General features: G+C 36.1%; 7 protein-coding genes across 8 annotated transcripts; all 7 read right to left on the bottom strand.

The window, feature by feature from the left end:
- Positions 1 to 642: 642 nt before the first annotated feature.
- On the bottom strand, positions 643 to 15,545 carry LOC103520606 (zinc finger protein 665-like). Its single transcript, XM_008485706.3, has 2 exons — positions 15,215 to 15,545; positions 643 to 2,858 (listed from the first exon to the last, which is right to left on the bottom strand). Exons 1-2 carry the CDS (start codon positions 15,517 to 15,519, stop codon positions 1,739 to 1,741), a joined length of 1,425 nt encoding a protein of 474 aa, XP_008483928.2. The 5' UTR covers positions 15,520 to 15,545; the 3' UTR covers positions 643 to 1,738.
- Positions 5,609 to 8,116, bottom strand: LOC103520604 (zinc finger protein 665-like). 2 transcript variants are annotated; one of them, XM_026831650.1, is made up of 2 exons: positions 7,880 to 8,116; positions 5,609 to 6,857 (listed from the first exon to the last, which is right to left on the bottom strand). In XM_026831650.1, exons 1-2 carry the CDS (start codon positions 8,088 to 8,090, stop codon positions 5,644 to 5,646), a joined length of 1,425 nt encoding a protein of 474 aa, XP_026687451.1. In that variant the 5' UTR covers positions 8,091 to 8,116; the 3' UTR covers positions 5,609 to 5,643. The 2 variants fall into 2 exon arrangements, with proteins under 2 accessions (XP_026687451.1, XP_017304050.1); XM_017448561.2 differs by lacking the exon at positions 7,880 to 8,116 and adding an exon at positions 7,285 to 7,319 and having other exon boundaries at positions 5,609 to 7,081.
- On the bottom strand, positions 8,184 to 9,747 carry LOC103520603 (zinc finger protein 26-like). The gene has a single exon (XM_008485703.3). The coding sequence runs from the start codon at positions 9,723 to 9,725 to the stop codon at positions 8,232 to 8,234; it is 1,494 nt and encodes a 497-aa protein (XP_008483925.3). The 5' UTR covers positions 9,726 to 9,747; the 3' UTR covers positions 8,184 to 8,231.
- Positions 10,076 to 11,541, bottom strand: LOC103520599 (zinc finger protein 678-like). Its single transcript, XM_008485698.3, has one exon. The coding sequence runs from the start codon at positions 11,503 to 11,505 to the stop codon at positions 10,099 to 10,101; it is 1,407 nt and encodes a 468-aa protein (XP_008483920.1). The 5' UTR covers positions 11,506 to 11,541; the 3' UTR covers positions 10,076 to 10,098.
- Positions 11,610 to 13,255, bottom strand: LOC103520600 (zinc finger protein 567-like). Its single transcript, XM_008485699.3, has one exon. It carries the CDS (start codon positions 13,224 to 13,226, stop codon positions 11,859 to 11,861), a length of 1,368 nt encoding a protein of 455 aa, XP_008483921.1. The 5' UTR covers positions 13,227 to 13,255; the 3' UTR covers positions 11,610 to 11,858.
- On the bottom strand, positions 12,965 to 15,198 carry LOC103520602 (zinc finger protein 883-like). The gene has a single exon (XM_008485702.3). The coding sequence runs from the start codon at positions 15,037 to 15,039 to the stop codon at positions 13,324 to 13,326; it is 1,716 nt and encodes a 571-aa protein (XP_008483924.2). The 5' UTR covers positions 15,040 to 15,198; the 3' UTR covers positions 12,965 to 13,323.
- Positions 15,546 to 15,564: 19 nt separating the features above from the next.
- LOC103520601 (zinc finger protein 729-like) lies at positions 15,565 to 18,340 on the bottom strand (the record flags this gene model as incomplete). The annotated part of the gene is made up of 2 exons (XM_026831648.1): positions 15,565 to 17,156; positions 17,188 to 18,340. Coding segments are annotated over 2 exons (2,649 nt in total), but the record flags the coding sequence as incomplete, so codon positions are not given.
- Between the last annotated feature and the right edge of the window lie 5 nt (positions 18,341 to 18,345).

Below are 18,345 nucleotides of genomic sequence, written 5' to 3'. Positions count from 1 at the left end.
CAAGAAATACTTGTTCACAATGAGCGCAGTGATATACATCTTTTTTGTACAATGCGCTATGAAAATCTATAGAACATCCACACTGTTCACAGGACAATTCTTGCTTAATTTCATCAGCATTACTGGAATGAGATAGCAAGTGAAGACTGAGATGTGATCTTGAGGTATACTTGGCAACACATTTACAACACGTCCATAACATCATACACCTGTAACACCACAAATATCAACACTTGGAATCAACTACATGCCGTACTTAAAATCCCCAATGCTCAGTGGTAAATGTAGAAAATAAAGATTTCTAATTCTCTTTTGAAGTTAATATTACCATACCCAAACCCCTCTCTTTTAAATTGCAAAATAATTACCATTCCGCTGTTTTACACGCTGTCTACGGCCTCTTAGATAACTATCAATCCAAGACAAAGCAGAAATAGAGACTTTCAGCTTCTCTAAAATCGCTAACAATACATCAAAGTCCACGGAATCGAAAACTTTGCTCATATCAAGCAAAACTAGTACAGTCACCTTTCTTGTATCAAGTGCCAGACGAATGTCATGCGTCACTTTGACAAGTGCGGTGGCTGTACTGTGCGACTTTCGAAATCCGGACTGGAAAGGATCGAGTATATTATAAGCTTCGATGTATTGTATGATCTGCTGAGTAGCGATTTTCACCAGGGCCTTGGATAGAACCGGTAATATTGCCACCGGACGGAAGTCACTACAGGAAGCAGGACTGGCAACCTTATTCAAAGGTATAACTTCCGCAGATCTCCAATCCGATGGAAACACTCCAGATGTGAGAGGGTGATTGAAGATTTGAAGACATGCGTGGTGGCGGGCAGAATATGAGCAAGAGACGTTTTCAACATGACAATGTCTATGGCATCATATCCTCTAGCTTTTGATTTTATGCTGAGAATGGCAGAACCAACAGCCCCCTCAGGAACCTCTTCAAAAGAGAATGAGATATCTGAGGGTATGTTATCAATTGCTGTACTACTTTGAATATCATATAGTACAGTTCTCTTTATTAGGGTTGGGAACCACTAAAAAACTCGTTTAGTTCATCCAACTCAAAAGTCAATGGAGGAGATGACTTCAGATTTCCAATACCCAAGAAATTCAACTTCCTCCACATAGATTTAGATCCACCCCTAAGTATGCCACCAACGAAATCGTTCCTGATTGGATTTCCTACATTTACCAAGGACCTCTGGTAATTGTGAAAAATAACTGGTAAATGTGAGAAATAATGAGTTTTGTAGAATTATTTCTTACATTTACCAAGGACAGTGGTAATTGTGAAAAATAACCGGTAATTTTTCACAATGACCAGATAATCTACGTTTACCGTAACATATCGATTAAAATGAAAAAGTAATAACCTAAAAACTGACACAGGGTCTGTATTTTTTTTTTTTTTTTTTTTAATGTTTTTTGGACTTTTCTTGGAAACCAAGCCGAAGTTGGGAAAATGACTAACAGAACCTTGTTGGAAATGATGAGATCTGCCTACCCTGAGCTGTTGTCAGTGTTTTCTTGGAACACACTGTATAAGATTTCTGGGCTTCCAAAGGGTTTTCTTTCAAACACCGTTAAACAGGATTCATGCCTGAAGCCTGTCTCGCAGACACGGCAGGTAATACACGCATTATATTAGATAATGAATCTTTTCTTACGAAATTTGTATTCAGGATTTTTACAAGATTAATCACTTCAATTTTTCCAATATTTAATCTTTTTTCAAGTGTACTTTGTAATGCTGTTGTAAATGCTTCTTCAATTTGAACGCTGAAGGACACATGTCACAAACAAAAGGTCTATCAGTAGTATGAACTGCCATGTGTTCTTTCAACCGTTTCTTCATCTTAAATTCTTTTCCACAAACATCACAAATGCTTTTCTGACGAATAGTGTGGGCATATCGAATGTGACTCTCCAAGGACTTGGGGTTTTTATAAGTGTTTCCACAGTAAGAACAAACGACATTTACAGCAGTGTGAACTAAATTATGTTGATTTAAACTTCCCCACTGAACAAATGAAGCGCCACAAGTTTCACATACATATTTCTTCTCGCCAGTATGAATCCTCATATGAACCTTCATGTTTGTTATATCTGCAAATGCTTTACCGCAAACTGAGCACTGATGGTCTCGAACTTTTTCATGGACAGCTTTTATGTGACACACAAGATTTCGATATCTAAGGAAAACTTTTTTGCATATATGACAACAATGATCTTTTTCACCACTATGAATATCTAAATGGGATGTGAAACCACCATAGGATAACAAAATCGCAGAGCAGTCGGGGCATTTATAATTTACTTTTTTATTTACATGAATAACCGTTTTCTTTCTGAAATAATTGTGTGCTTTAGGTATACTCAGCTGCAATTTGTGATGTTTTTTCATATGTCTTACTGCAGAATGAACATACCTAACTAAAACCTTGGAATGTGAAGGACAAAGATTACAAACAAAGTCACTGTTCTCATGTTTGATGAACATATGAGACCACAGATTGTTACAATTATCAAATGATTCCTCACACTTCTGACAAGAATGACACTTTGGAAACAAGTGACCATGTTCAATACACACAGACTCAGAGCTAGGTGCTGGTGTGGACATGGCTTTAGAACAATCCTTGTGTTTTATACAATATTTAGACAAAACACACAACTCCTTACACTCTTCACAAGGGAAAGTGATGTCTTGTAAACGAGATACTGCACATAGATCAGAGTCCATATGATACACACTATGCACATCCTGCATATGTTTCCGCAAGGATGAAGGACGTCTGAACAACCGTCTTCCACAAATATGACATACAAACCAGGGCAATGTATGGGTTTTAAAAAAAGACCCAATATCACTATGCTCTATCTTTATATGCAATTCAAGAATTTTTTTATCAGTAAATACTTGATCACAATGGGCACAATACAGTTCTCTATCAGAAGTAAGATAGATAAAGTGAGAGTCCTTTGGGCAATGACAAAGAGAACATAGTTCTTTCGCAAAGTGTTCTTCTTCTTCTCCCTCTTGGTTAACTTTTAGTTCACTACTGGAATGAGATAGCAAGTGAAGACTGAGATGTGATCTTGAGGTGTACTTGACAACACATTTACAACACGTCCATACCATCATACACCTGTAACACCACAAATATTAAAACTTGGTATTCGATAATGAGAAGGAATAAATGAAGATAGTTTTTTTTATTATTATTATTATTATTATTGAAAAAAATTCACAGTAATATACATTACATACTTCATTACAATTTAATAATAATAAATATAATAATCTAATATATGAAAATGAATATTTGTTTGTGTGTTTGTTCGAACTTTATGCCTGGCCAAACCGCTCATCCGATTGCTATGAAACTTTGTCAACTTATTGCTTGCACTCCCGTGAAGGTTAAGGCCAAGTTCCAGCCTAACGCACACAGTGTGTAATATTATTACGTTTACGGTTAAACAGCAATACTCATGTCACAATAGCATTGGAGACATGACCATTTATCTTTGATTTTCAGATAACCACTAAACGGATGAGTGACATGAACGGCCATGCCTTAAGGATTTACTAGCAGAAATCCGGAGCGAAGCGACGGATTTCGGCTAGTTAAAAATATGTGCTACCTACTCATCAATACGTTTACGGTTAAACAGCAATACTCATGTCACAATAGCATTGGAGACATGACCATTTACCTTTGATTTTCAGATACCTTTATTTTTGTGTCTACTGTTTTAGATAACACTTCAGTCGATCATTTAAGACCGGTTTTAGCGTTACCTATGTTAAGCTACGCCGGGGAAGGCCAATAAATGGATGGGTGACTTGTACACTATATTGGGAATAAAGGGAGAACGGGCTCTAGTCTTTGAAGAGCTTATCGCGACATATGTTACAACGATACCAATTAATTGTTTCGTTGAAAAGATATTCACTATGTTCAAGTTGAAAGTGAACCTTCAACATTTCTTTATCAGTAAAAATTTGATCACATAGACCACAATAAAGAACTTGAAGAGCTTATCGCGACATATGTTACAACGATACCAATTAATTGTTTCGTTGAAAAGATATTCACTATGTTCAAGTTGAAAGTGAATCTTCAACATTTCTTTATCAGTAAAAATTTGATCACATAGACCACAATAAAGAATTTACACTCTTCACAAGGGAAAGTGATGTCTTGTAAACGAGATACTGCACATAGATCAGAGTCCATATGATACACACTATGCACATCCTTCATATGTTTCCGCAAGGCTGTGTTTTATACAATATTTAGACAAAACACACAACTCCTTACACTCTTCACAAGGGAAAGTAATATCTTGCATTTGAGATACTGCACATAGATCAGAGTCCATATGATACACACTATGCACATCCTTCATATGTTTCCGCAAGGATGAAGGACGTCTGAACAGCCTTCTTCCACAAATATGACATACAAACCAGGGCAATGTATGGGTTTTAAAAAAAGACCCAATATCACTATGTTCTATCTTTATATGCAATTCAAGAATTTTTTTATCAGTAAATACTTGATCACAATGGGCACAATACAGTTCTCTATCAGAAGTAAAATAGATAAAGTGAGAGTCCTTTGGGCAATGACAAAGAGAACATAGTTCTTTCGCAAAGTGTTCTTCTTCTTCTCCCTCTTGGTTAACTTTTAGTTCACTACTGGAATGAGATAGCAAGTGAAGACTGAGATGTGATCTTGAGGTGTACTTGACAACACATTTACAACACGTCCATACCATCATACACCTGTAACACCACAAATATCAACACTTGGAATCAACTACATGCCGTACCTGAGATATAATTAAAATAATTCGATCAGGTAAATAGAACAACTTACCATCAATGACAAAATTTTCAATCTTCGGTTGAAAATTTTAAATTAAAAAAAAAGCAACACTCAAGCACCCAGAAAATCTAAAGTCAAGAAGGACAGATCATACAAAGACTTTGAGGAAACAAAATGTTTTTATCGAAGAATGGAAAATACCCAATATTGCAATTAATTCTAAAACGAACTTATCAAGAAATACTTGTTCACAATCAGCGCAGTGATATACATCTTTTGTGTACAATGCGCTATGAAAATCTATAGAACATCTACACTGTTCACAGGACAATTCTTGCTTAATTTCATCAGCATAACGAACATTATCCCATCAGGATAAAATCCGCCCCGGGCGGGAATCGAACCCGCGGCCTAGCGCTTACAAGGCAGAAAAGATTAGTTAGTATCACACTTAATGATATGGATTGTTTTTCTTATGGGTCTTATTATGATCTGTCAAGTGTTTTCTAACCTTGTATGAGGCATTGCAAATTTTACAGACAAAGGGTCGCTCCGTACTGTGAGTTGCCAAATGATTTTTCATATTTGTACTTTTTAGTTCTTTACCGCAAATGTCACAGATACTCATTGAGGGGGCCAGGTGAACATTTCGTATATGACGTTTTAAGGTGATGGGATTTTTAAAAACATTCTTGCAGTAGGAACAAATTAATGGGGTAGTGCTATGGGTAAATTTATGAACCTTGAGACTTCCACTATGATCCTATGCTTTTAATTTGCTATGATCTCATCACTCAATTTTCAGATGAATCTTATAATGCTGTTGTAAATGCTTATTCAATTTGAACGCTGAGGGACACATGTCACAAAAAAAAGGTCTATCAGTAGTATGAACTGCCATGTGTTCTTTCAACCGTTTCTCCATTTTAAATTCTTTTCCGCATACATCACAAATGCTTTTCTTGCGATTGGTGTGAGAATTTCGTATATGACTATCCAAGGACTTGGGATTTTTATAAGTGTTTCCGCAAAAAGAACAGACAAACTGTGCATTTATATGAGAATAGTTATGTATGTTTAGACTTCCCCAGTGCACAAATGAAGCGCCACAAGTTTCACACACATATTTCTTCTCGCCAGTATGAATCCTCATATGCAGCTTCAAATTATAAACGTCAAAAAACGCACGGTCACACACCTTACATTGAAAGTCACGAATTTTTTCATGTACAGCTTTCATGTGATTTTCGAGAGTACTATGTCGAACAAATACTTTGTTACAAATATGACATGCATAGTCTTTCTCACCACTGTGAATATCCAGGTGATTCTTCAACCCATTAAACGATGTGAAAATAGTTGGACAATCAGTACATTTAAAATGGATAGCTCCATCAACAAAAATTTGAGTTTTTGATTTTATATGCTTGGAAACAGATGATATGCGAAGTTGCATTGTGTGATGCTTCTTCATATGTCTAACAAGCAAGTGTACATATTTGATCACAATCTTGGAATCTGGAGGACACAGGTTACAAACAAAGTCACTGTCCTCATGTTTGATGAACATATGAGACCACAGATTGTTACAATTATCAAATGATTCCTCACACTTCTGACAAGAATGACACTTTGGAATTAAGTTACTATGTTCAATACACACAGACTCAGAGCTAGGTGCTGGTGTGGACAAGGCTTTAGAACAATCCTTGTGTTTTATACAATATTTAGACAAAACACACAACTCCTTACACTCTTCACAAGGGAAAGTAATATCTTGCATTTGAGATACTGCACAGGACTTGGCGTCAAAATTAAAAATATGATGATAATCTTCCATATGTTTACGCAAGTTAAACATCCGCATGAACATCTTATAGCCGCAAATCTTACATACAAACCAAGAGATTATTGTAGGTTTAAAAATAGCCCTTATATCACGATGTTCTATCTTTATATGCAATTCAAGAATTTTTTTATCAGTAAATACTTGATCACAATGGGCACAATACAGTTCGCTATCTGAAGTAACATAGATGAAGTGAGAGTCCTTTGGGCAATGACAAAGAAAACATAATTCTTTGTGTTCTTCTTCATCTTCATCATCAACATCACGGGAATGAGATAGCAAGTGAAGACTGAGATGTGATCTTGAGGTGTACTTGGCAACACATTTACAACACGTCCATATTATCATACACCTGTAACATCACAAATATCGAAACTTGGTATTCAAAAACAAGAAGAAATTTTAAATCAAAATAAGTGTTTTTTTTTAATTTTAATATTATCAAGAAATTTACAATTTACAACTTTAAAACTACGAGATAGCAAGTGAAGACTGAGATGTGATCTTGAGGTGTACTTGGCAACACATTTACAACACGTCCATATTATCATACACCTGTAACATCACAAATATCGAAACTTGGTATTCAAAAACAAGAAGAAATTTTAAATCAAAATAAGTGTTTTTTTTAATTTTAATATTATCAAGAAATTTACAATTTACAACTTTAAAACTACAAATAATAAGTATAAGTATGACAAATAAAGTAATAATTCAGAAAAATAGTAAAACAAACTGTTCTGTTTACATTATACAAAATCCAGTAATACAATAATCTTGTATTTGTCTTTTTCTAATATTTACCTCTTGTTCATGTTCATTGAATTGTGTAGTTCACGCTTCACCAAATGCTAGATAGCTAGATGTTTCACTTCTGCTGACAAAAGCAATTTTAAAATTTCAGTTTCAAACCAACAGGAAAACAGGATTATTTTTCAAAATTCTCAGGGCTGACTGATATTTAGAAATTCGTTTAACTTTTTCAAGCAACTCCATAATATCCCCATGTTGCTCACACGAATCATCACGACCATTACCATGGGAAGTAGACCAATGGTTCATGAGATCCCGGGGTGAGTCGACATTTTACATAATATTAAGGTTTATGGTTAACTGTTTTATAATGTCTCTGTAGTTCTTTTTTAATCTTGAAAGCCGAGTTGCAAATCTCACAAACCACAATACAGTTCTCTATCAGAAGTAAGATAGATAAAGTGAGAGTCCTTTGGGCAATGACAAAGAGAACATAGTTCTTTCGCAAAGTGTTCTTCTTCTTCTCCCTCTTGGTTAACTTTTAGTTCACTACTGGAATGAGATAGCAAGTGAAGACTGAGATGTGATCTTGAGGTGTACTTGACAACACATTTACAACATGTCCATACCATCATACACCTGTAACACCACAAATATCAAAACTTGGTATACGAAACAAACAAAAGAATCACGAGAGTAAAATGGGTTTTTTTTTTTCTTGTATAAAACAAAGACTATTGGCCTTAAGTCTAAACAAAATTTCGGATTATTATTATTCACTCCATCTTCAAGTGTACCTTGTAATGTTGTCGCAAATGCTTTTTCAATTTGAACGTTGAAGGACACATGTTGCAAACAAAAGGTCTATCAGTAGTATGAACTGCCATGTGTTCTTTCAACTGTCTCTTCATTCTGAATTCTTTTCCACAAACATCACAAATGCTTTTCTGGTGAATCGTATGTGAATTTCGTATATGACTAGTCAAGGCCTTGGGATTTTTGTACGTGTTTCCGCAATAAGAACAAACAAACTGTGTATTTGTATGTGAATAAGAGTGTACATTTAGACTTCCCCAAAGAGCAAATGAAGCGCCACAAGTTTCACACACATATTTCTTCTCGCCAGTATGAATCCTCATATGAACCTTCATGTTTGTTATATCTGCAAATGCTTTACCGCAAACTGAGCACTGATGTTCTCGGACATTCTCATGGACAGCTTTTATGTGACACACAAGATTTCTGTTCCTTAGAAAAACTTTCTTGCATATATGACAAAAATATTCTTTTTCAACATTATGGATGTCTAAATGAGATTTAAATCCACTATAAGATACAACAATCACAGAACAATCGGGACATTTATAGCTCACTTTTTTGTTTATATTGTTTACATGAATCGCATTCTTCTTTCTGAAATGGCTATGCACTTTAGGTAAACGCAAAAGCATCGTGTGATGTTTTCTCACATGTCTCTCTAGATAATGTACATACTTTACAACAACTTTGGAACCTGGAGGACAAAGGTTACAAACAAAGTCACTGTTCTCATGTTTGATGAACATATGGGACCACAGATTGTTACAATTATCAAATGATTCCTCACACTTCTGACAAGAATGACACTTTGGAAACAAGTTACCATGTTCAATACACACAGACTCAGAGCTAGGTGCTGGTGTGGACATGGCTTTAGAACAATCCTTGTGTTTTATACAATATTTAGACAAAACACACAACTCCTTACACTCTTCACAAGGGAAAGTGATGTCTTGTAAACGAGATACTGCACATAGATCAGAGTCCATATGATACACACTATGCACATCCTGCATATGTTTCCGCAAGTCATTTTTGCGCCTGAACAGCCTACATCCACATACCAAGCATACAAACCAGGACACATTTCTCTTATCATGTTCTATTTTTATATGCAATTCGAGAATATTTTTATCAGTGAACACTTGATCACAATGAGCACAATACAGTGCACTATCTAAAGCAACATAGATAAAGTGAGAGTCCTTTAAACCACGACAAAGGGAACAAATATGTAACTCATGATCATCATCACTATCAGCATCACTGGAATGAGATAGCAAGTGAAGACTGAGATGTGATCTTGAGGTGTACTTGGCAACACATTTACAACACGTCCATACCATCATACACCTGTAACACCACAAATCAAGAAGGAAATATCTTTCAGGTTCCGTAGAATAACTAGTACAAATTTTAAGAATAAGTAGAAGAAGCTCAGGCCTGGGCATTTACATACCTTACATAATATTAAGGTTTATGGTTAACTGTTTTATAATGTCTCTGTAGTTCTTTTTTAATCTTGAAAGCCGAGTTGCAAATCTCACAAACAAAAGGCATTTCTGTATTGTGTGCTACCCCAATATGATTTCGCAAAGTATCAGGACGTAAAAACTTCCTTCCACAAAACGGACAAACTTGATTCTTTGGTTCCGTGTGACGTTTTGTATGAGAACGTAATGTATTTGGATGTTTGAAGGAAGCACCACAAAAGTTACAGGTATATTTCCTATCCCTGTGTGAAAACCTATGACTGCACAAACTTTCCCTTTGCTTGAATGTAGCACCACAAATATCCTATGCTTTTAATTTGCTATGATCTCATCACTCAATTTTCAGATGAATCTTATAATGCTGTTGTAAATGCTTATTCAATTTGAACGCTGAGGGACACATGTCACAAAAAAAAGGTCTATCAGTAGTATGAACTGCCATGTGTTCTTTCAACCGTTTCTCCATTTTAAATTCTTTTCCGCATACATCACAAATGCTTTTCTTGCGATTGGTGTGAGAATTTCGTATATGACTATCCAAGGACTTGGGATTTTTATAAGTGTTTCCGCAAAAAGAACAGACAAACTGTGCATTTATATGAGAATAGTTATGTATGTTTAGACTTCCCCAGTGCACAAATGAAGCGCCACAAGTTTCACACACATATTTCTTCTCGCCAGTATGAATCCTCATATGCAGCTTCAAATTATAAACGTCAAAAAACGCACGGTCACACACCTTACATTGAAAGTCACGAATTTTTTCATGTACAGCTTTCATGTGATTTTCGAGAGTACTATGTCGAACAAATACTTTGTTACAAATATGACATGCATAGTCTTTCTCACCACTGTGAATATCCAGGTGATTCTTCAACCCATTAAACGATGTGAAAATAGTTGGACAATCAGTACATTTAAAATGGATAGCTCCATCAACAAAAATTTGAGTTTTTGATTTTATATGCTTGGAAACAGATGATATGCGAAGTTGCATTGTGTGATGCTTCTTCATATGTCTAACAAGCAAGTGTACATATTTGATCACAATCTTGGAATCTGGAGGACACAGGTTACAAACAAAGTCACTGTCCTCATGTTTGATGAACATATGAGACCACAGATTGTTACAATTATCAAATGATTCCTCACACTTCTGACAAGAATGACACTTTGGAATTAAGTTACTATGTTCAATACACACAGACTCAGAGCTAGGTGCTGGTGTGGACAAGGCTTTAGAACAATCCTTGTGTTTTATACAATATTTAGACAAAACACACAACTCCTTACACTCTTCACAAGGGAAAGTAATATCTTGCATTTGAGATACTGCACAGGACTTGGCGTCAAAATTAAAAATATGATGATAATCTTCCATATGTTTACGCAAGTTAAACATCCGCATGAACATCTTATAGCCGCAAATCTTACATACAAACCAAGAGATTATTGTAGGTTTAAAAATAGCCCTTATATCACGATGTTCTATCTTTATATGCAATTCAAGAATTTTTTTATCAGTAAATACTTGATCACAATGGGCACAATACAGTTCGCTATCTGAAGTAACATAGATGAAGTGAGAGTCCTTTGGGCAATGACAAAGAAAACATAATTCTTTGTGTTCTTCTTCATCTTCATCATCAACATCACGGGAATGAGATAGCAAGTGAAGACTGAGATGTGATCTTGAGGTGTACTTGGCAACACATTTACAACACGTCCATATTATCATACACCTGTAACACCATAATTAATGTCAAAACTTGGAATCAACAAGAAACATAATTTTGAGGAAATCAAAATCAGCAGCCCTACGTACAAAAGAAAAGAAAAAAATCCTGTTCAAAGACGAATAATTTCGTATTCTTTTTTGTCCATTATTTGCTGTCGACTAGAGAAATTTGAGGCAATTAGATGAATTAACCGTTTTGTACCATATTTAAATAATAGAAGTCTAATTCTAATCTAAAGGAATCATGAAAAAAGCTGTCTTGAAAAAAAAAAGTTCATCAATTGTATAACAATTAAATTCCTGATAATTATCAGAACAATAGATATGTATCCTTGGCGAACGCTCGTGTTCTCCTACTCTTTGCGTTTATGAGTCCTGTGATGTTGACTCAGATGTTTCTTTGTCTTGAAACCTGCGCTACAAAATTCACAAATGAAGGGTCGCGCAGCTAAATGAGTTGTCAAGTGTGACTTTAACAACTCCAACTTCATAAATTCTTTGCCACATGTTTCGCAGACATACAAGCGCTTTTTGGTGTGTGTGTTTAGGTGACTTCTCAAATGGTTCGGATTTTTGTAGGTTTTCCCACAATAAGAACAGACTTGGTTTCGCGTCTCCGAGTGTGAAAACTTATGATAGAACAAACTTGCCCATTGAGTAAACGATGCACCACACTGCTGACATACGTACTTCTTCTCGCCTGTATGAATACGATAATGATCGTCTAAAGATTTTTTAGAACTCAATCCATGACCACAAGTGTCACATTCATAAGGTTTTAATAATTCATGAACAGATCTCTGATGATCAATCATATTTTTCCTGTTAGTAACCTGTTTCTTACAAATATCACACTCGTAAATTTTCTTCGAGCTCTCAGAGCTCTCAGACCTCTCAGTAAATAATGCTTTGAACTTTGCAGTTACTGATTTATTCGGCACCTTTTGATGACAAGAAGAAGCAGAAACATGCTTCTGCAAAGCATAAAAAGAAGATAAAATGGCACTGCAATCTAAGCATTTGTATTTCGTAACTCCTTCTATAGAAATTTGTGCCTTCTTTTTAAACAAGGCTGAATGATAAGACACATACAAAGTTTTCCCATGACATTGTTTCATGTGCTGAGAAAGTAAAGTACCATATTTAATGGGAACTCTCTCGGAAGCAGAACACAGATTACATTCAAAATCCCAGTCATCATGTGTTTTAAACATATGGAACCAAAGCTCGTTACAATCCACTAACTTTAAGTGACATTTTTGACACGGATGACTATGTTTGGAGCATGGTTCTTTCTCGGATTTCAAGTCTTTAAGTTCGGATGTTGAGTCTTCATGTTTCTGTGTATTCAGAGAGGCATGTGCTGAGCAAAATTTAGATAGAATGCAAACTTTACCACATTCTTGACAAGGATACGTAACATCTTGCACTCTTTTGACAGTCAACTTTTCAACACTTATTTTGGCGGTCACGTTATGTTTGTCAATCATGTGCCTCTGTATGTCTTGTTCACACATGTACAGGACATTACAACAGATATTACAAGTATACCAGGTCATATTGGCATAGTCATGCTCGATTTTCACATGAGTTTGCAAGACTAATTTTTCCCTGAAGAGCTGATTACAGACGTGACAAATATAAACGGTCCTGCATTGATCACGTTCAAAGCTTTGAGAGGAAAATCGTCGATTCCTTTTCTCTGATATTCCGTGCTGCATGACATGTACGCTCAAACTTTTATATGATATGAAGCTAGCCCAACATTTAGAGCAGGACCAAACTTGAAACCTGTAACACGATATATTTACATACTTGTTATTTGTTATGGCGGTGAGTTTTATAATGTTGCACAAGGTATTTTCGCATTTTAAAGGTAGTACTACACATTTCACACTTGTAAGGTCGGTCAGTGGTGTGAATTTTAATATGATACAAGAGATTCCTACGCGAAGAGAATGAATTTCCACAAGTCTCACAAATGTGTTTTTCCTCACTAATTACATGTACACGCTTGTGTTCTCTTAACCCTGCTGGTGTAGCAAACTTCTTGTCACAAACTGTACACTGGAAATTTCTTGATTCACTATGTGTGAACATGTGATAATAGTGAGAGCTCCATTGAACAAAACCTTTACCACACACCTCACAAATGTATTTCTTTTCCCCTGTATGATTCCTCATATGTACCTTCAAGTTGGTTCTATCATTCATGACGCGACCACATATATTGCACTGATACCCCGGGCCTGTATGTATGTTGGTGTGTCGATTCAAATGATTCCTTTGGACAAAGGATTTGTTACAAATCGTGCATATGAAAGGTCTAACCCCTGAGTGAGATCTTAGATGTTTTCGTAGAGAGAAGAACCTTGCAAATAAGGAGGTACAATGTGGACATTTGTAACTAGTCACTCCATCAATTGTAATTCCATACTGGAGCTTCATTTCGGCTACTTCATTGGCCTGCATCAACACGCCATGTATATTCTTATAGTGTCGAGATAAATGAACTTTTTGAGAGAAACTTTTCTTACAATAGGTACAATCTAATTTATTCTCATGGCAACTATGAGCTTGGACATGTCTCATTAAACCTGAATACATGGAAAATGTTTTGCTACATGTGTCACACTTGTATTTCATGTGACCCTCGTCATCTAGGAATTGGGCTGAACTTTTGGTAACATCCCGTGAAACACTAGGAGTAGGTAATATAGTTTGAATCATGACGGTATGTTTCCTCACACAGTGCTCTCGTAATCCTTTCCACTTGACATAACTGGCACCGCACACGATACATACAAATTTTTTCATCTCACTTGACACATTATTCACTTTCACATCCCCATGTTGCTCACACGAATCATCACGATCATTACCATGGGAAGTAGACCAATGGTTCATGAGATCCCGGGGTGAGTCGACATTTGTATGTGCTGTACACAAATTACACTGCCACTGCCCAATCTCATGTTCAGAGAACTTGTGCTTCCACAAGAGAGCACAATCAGGAAATGTTATATGACACACAGCACAGCCATGTGCTGAGTCTGGATGAGAATGGCAAGAATTCACCTTCATGTCTACATCATGCTCTTTGCAAAATCCAGAGAACACCAAACATGATTTGCTACAACATCTACACGGTACAAGTACATCTTCAAGTGTTTCAACTATGTATTTGTCCAAGTGTACCTCTGTGAGCTCGTGTATTTCAAGCATATGCTTCTTGAATTGCTCTTCATCCACATAAAGCTCATCACAACATATCTGACACAAGTAACACTTCAATGAGGCGTTCCCGTTGCCATGCTTAATGTAAATATGGCTCTCCAATACTCGCTTGTCCTCAAAAGCCTCCTTACAAAAGTTACAACAAAACAAGTTTTGTGTTTCACACGAAGCGTGTGTTTTACATTGGTTCAAAAGTAAATTATCAATGCCACACAATTTACACGATACTGTGATTTGAGTTGAATTTTTAATAAGGTAAGACTTTGCTATTACTGTGATACCATGACATTGTCGCATATGTTTAACAATATCCTGTTGTCGCTTGTAAAGCTTTTGACAAGGTTTACACGCATACCACTCGCTCTGTCCATACACAAGCTGGCTATGCTCTATTTTAATATGAATTTCCAACTGTCGTTTATCTTGCAAACCCTCATTACAGTACCAACATATAAATGTTCCCCAGGGCAATGTATGGGTTTTAAAAAAAGACCCAATATCACTATGCTCTACCTTTATATGCAATTCAAGAATTTTTTTATCAGTAAATACTTGATCACAATGGGCACAATACAGTTCTCTATCAGAAGTAAGATAGATAAAGTGAGAGTCCTTTGGGCAATGACAAAGAGAACATAGTTCTTTCGCAAAGTGTTCTTCTTCTTCTCCCTCTTGGTTAACTTTTAGTTCACTACTGGAATGAGATAGCAAGTGAAGACTGAGATGTGATCTTGAGGTGTACTTGACAACACATTTACAACATGTCCATACCATCATACACCTGTAACACCACAAATATCAAAACTTGGTATACGAAACAAACAAAAGAATCACGAGAGTAAAATGGGTTTTTTTTTTTCTTGTATAAAACAAAGACTATTGGCCTTAAGTCTAAACAAAATTTCGGATTATTATTATTCACTCCATCTTCAAGTGTACCTTGTAATGTTGTCGCAAATGCTTTTTCAATTTGAACGTTGAAGGACACATGTTGCAAACAAAAGGTCTATCAGTAGTATGAACTGCCATGTGTTCTTTCAACTGTCTCTTCATTCTGAATTCTTTTCCACAAACATCACAAATGCTTTTCTGGTGAATCGTATGTGAATTTCGTATATGACTAGTCAAGGCCTTGGGATTTTTGTACGTGTTTCCGCAATAAGAACAAACAAACTGTGTATTTGTATGTGAATAAGAGTGTACATTTAGACTTCCCCAAAGAGCAAATGAAGCGCCACAAGTTTCACACACATATTTCTTCTCGCCAGTATGAATCCTCATATGAACCTTCATGTTTGTTATATCTGCAAATGCTTTACCGCAAACTGAGCACTGATGTTCTCGGACATTCTCATGGACAGCTTTTATGTGACACACAAGATTTCTGTTCCTTAGAAAAACTTTCTTGCATATATGACAAAAATATTCTTTTTCAACATTATGGATGTCTAAATGAGATTTAAATCCACTATAAGATACAACAATCACAGAACAATCGGGACATTTATAGCTCACTTTTTTGTTTATATTGTTTACATGAATCGCATTCTTCTTTCTGAAATGGCTATGCACTTTAGGTAAACGCAAAAGCATCGTGTGATGTTTTCTCACATGTCTCTCTAGATAATGTACATACTTTACAACAACTTTGGAACCTGGAGGACAAAGGTTACAAACAAAGTCACTGTTCTCATGTTTGATGAACATATGGGACCACAGATTGTTACAATTATCAAATGATTCCTCACACTTCTGACAAGAATGACACTTTGGAAACAAGTTACCATGTTCAATACACACAGACTCAGAGCTAGGTGCTGGTGTGGACATGGCTTTAGAACAATCCTTGTGTTTTATACAATATTTAGACAAAACACACAACTCCTTACACTCTTCACAAGGGAAAGTGATGTCTTGTAAACGAGATACTGCACATAGATCAGAGTCCATATGATACACACTATGCACATCCTGCATATGTTTCCGCAAGTCATTTTTGCGCCTGAACAGCCTACATCCACATACCAAGCATACAAACCAGGACACATTTCTCTTATCATGTTCTATTTTTATATGCAATTCGAGAATATTTTTATCAGTGAACACTTGATCACAATGAGCACAATACAGTGCACTATCTAAAGCAACATAGATAAAGTGAGAGTCCTTTAAACCACGACAAAGGGAACAAATATGTAACTCATGATCATCATCACTATCAGCATCACTGGAATGAGATAGCAAGTGAAGACTGAGATGTGATCTTGAGGTGTACTTGGCAACACATTTACAACACGTCCATACCATCATACACCTGTAACACCACAAATCAAGAAGGAAATATCTTTCAGGTTCCGTAGAATAACTAGTACAAATTTTAAGAATAAGTAGAAGAAGCTCAGGCCTGGGCATTTACATACCTTACATAATATTAAGGTTTATGGTTAACTGTTTTATAATGTCTCTGTAGTTCTTTTTTAATCTTGAAAGCCGAGTTGCAAATCTCACAAACAAAAGGCATTTCTGTATTGTGTGCTACCCCAATATGATTTCGCAAAGTATCAGGACGTAAAAACTTCCTTCCACAAAACGGACAAACTTGATTCTTTGGTTCCGTGTGACGTTTTGTATGAGAACGTAATGTATTTGGATGTTTGAAGGAAGCACCACAAAAGTTACAGGTATATTTCCTATCCCTGTGTGAAAACCTATGACTGCACAAACTTTCCCTTTGCTTGAATGTAGCACCACAAATATCACACACATACCCTCTCACGTCACTGTGAATTTTCATGTGCTGGTTCAATGAATGTTTGGTTTTATATGTACGTCCACAGGTATCGCAGACACTTCTTTGTTTCCCCTCATGTACCAGTTCCTTATGAGCGCAAAGCTGAATCTTTGTCTTGAAACTTTTCCCACATTCCTCACACGCGTACATTCTTTCGTCTGAATGAGAAAAGAGATGTCCTCTCAAAGCTTGGAAATCACTAAATTGTACTGAGCACTCAGGACATCTGAATTGTACTGATTCATCCTGGGAAACGACTTGTACTCTATATCTCAATCGACTAATAGCATCAGGTATGTCTAGTCTAAAGTAATGTTCTTCTTTCATATGGCGTAACAGAAGAGGTGCATATTTCACTCTGTTAAAACATGGATCGCCACAAAGGTTACAAACAAAGTCACTGTTCTCATGTTTGATGAACATATGAGACCACAGATTGTTACAATTACCAAATGATTCCTCACATTTCTGACAAGAATGACACTTTGGAAACAAGTTACTATGTTCAATACACACAGACTCAGAGCTAGGTGCTGGTGTGGACATGGCCTTAGAACAATCCTTGTGTTTTATACAGTATTTAGACAAAACACACAACTCCTTACACTCTTCACAAGGGGAAGTAACATCTTCTATGCTTTTAACTGTAAAAGTATCACCGTTTGAATCAATAATATTTTGTCGGTGTACTTGTTTCATGTGAATTCTTAAATTCCGAAACTTCTTGAAGAGCTTATCGCGACATATGTTACAACGATACCAATTAATTGTTTCGTTGAAAAGATATTCACTATGTTCAAGTTGAAAGTGAA

This window comes from Diaphorina citri, unplaced genomic scaffold, assembly GCF_000475195.1.
Source record: "Diaphorina citri unplaced genomic scaffold, Diaci psyllid genome assembly version 1.1 scaffold3827, whole genome shotgun sequence".
NCBI lineage: Eukaryota > Metazoa > Arthropoda > Insecta > Hemiptera > Psyllidae > Diaphorina > Diaphorina citri.
Note: the sequence above shows the minus strand (reverse complement) of the source record. Positions and strands in the feature narration are given on the sequence as shown.

Excerpts from the sequence above, each read along its gene's own strand:
- LOC103520599 (XM_008485698.3), bottom strand. The coding sequence starts at position 11,505 with ATGATAATATGGACGTGTTGTAAATGTGTTGCCAAGTACACCTCAAGA.
- LOC103520600 (XM_008485699.3), bottom strand. The coding sequence starts at position 13,226 with ATGCAGCACGGAATATCAGAGAAAAGGAATCGACGATTTTCCTCTCAA.
- LOC103520606 (XM_008485706.3), bottom strand. The coding sequence starts at position 15,519 with ATGATGGTATGGACATGTTGTAAATGTGTTGTCAAGTACACCTCAAGA. Across the intron at positions 2,859-15,214 it reads TCTTTTTTTAAAACCCATAC|ATTGCCCTGGTTTGTATGTC; the intron begins ATTGCCCTGGGG and ends TAAAACCCATAC.
- LOC103520602 (XM_008485702.3), bottom strand. The coding sequence starts at position 15,039 with ATGCGACAATGTCATGGTATCACAGTAATAGCAAAGTCTTACCTTATT.
- LOC103520604 (XM_026831650.1), bottom strand. The coding sequence starts at position 8,090 with ATGATGGTATGGACATGTTGTAAATGTGTTGTCAAGTACACCTCAAGA. Across the intron at positions 6,858-7,879 it reads TGATAGAGAACTGTATTGTG|CCCATTGTGATCAAGTATTT; the intron begins GTTTGTGAGATT and ends AACTGTATTGTG.
- LOC103520603 (XM_008485703.3), bottom strand. The coding sequence starts at position 9,725 with ATGCCCAGGCCTGAGCTTCTTCTACTTATTCTTAAAATTTGTACTAGT.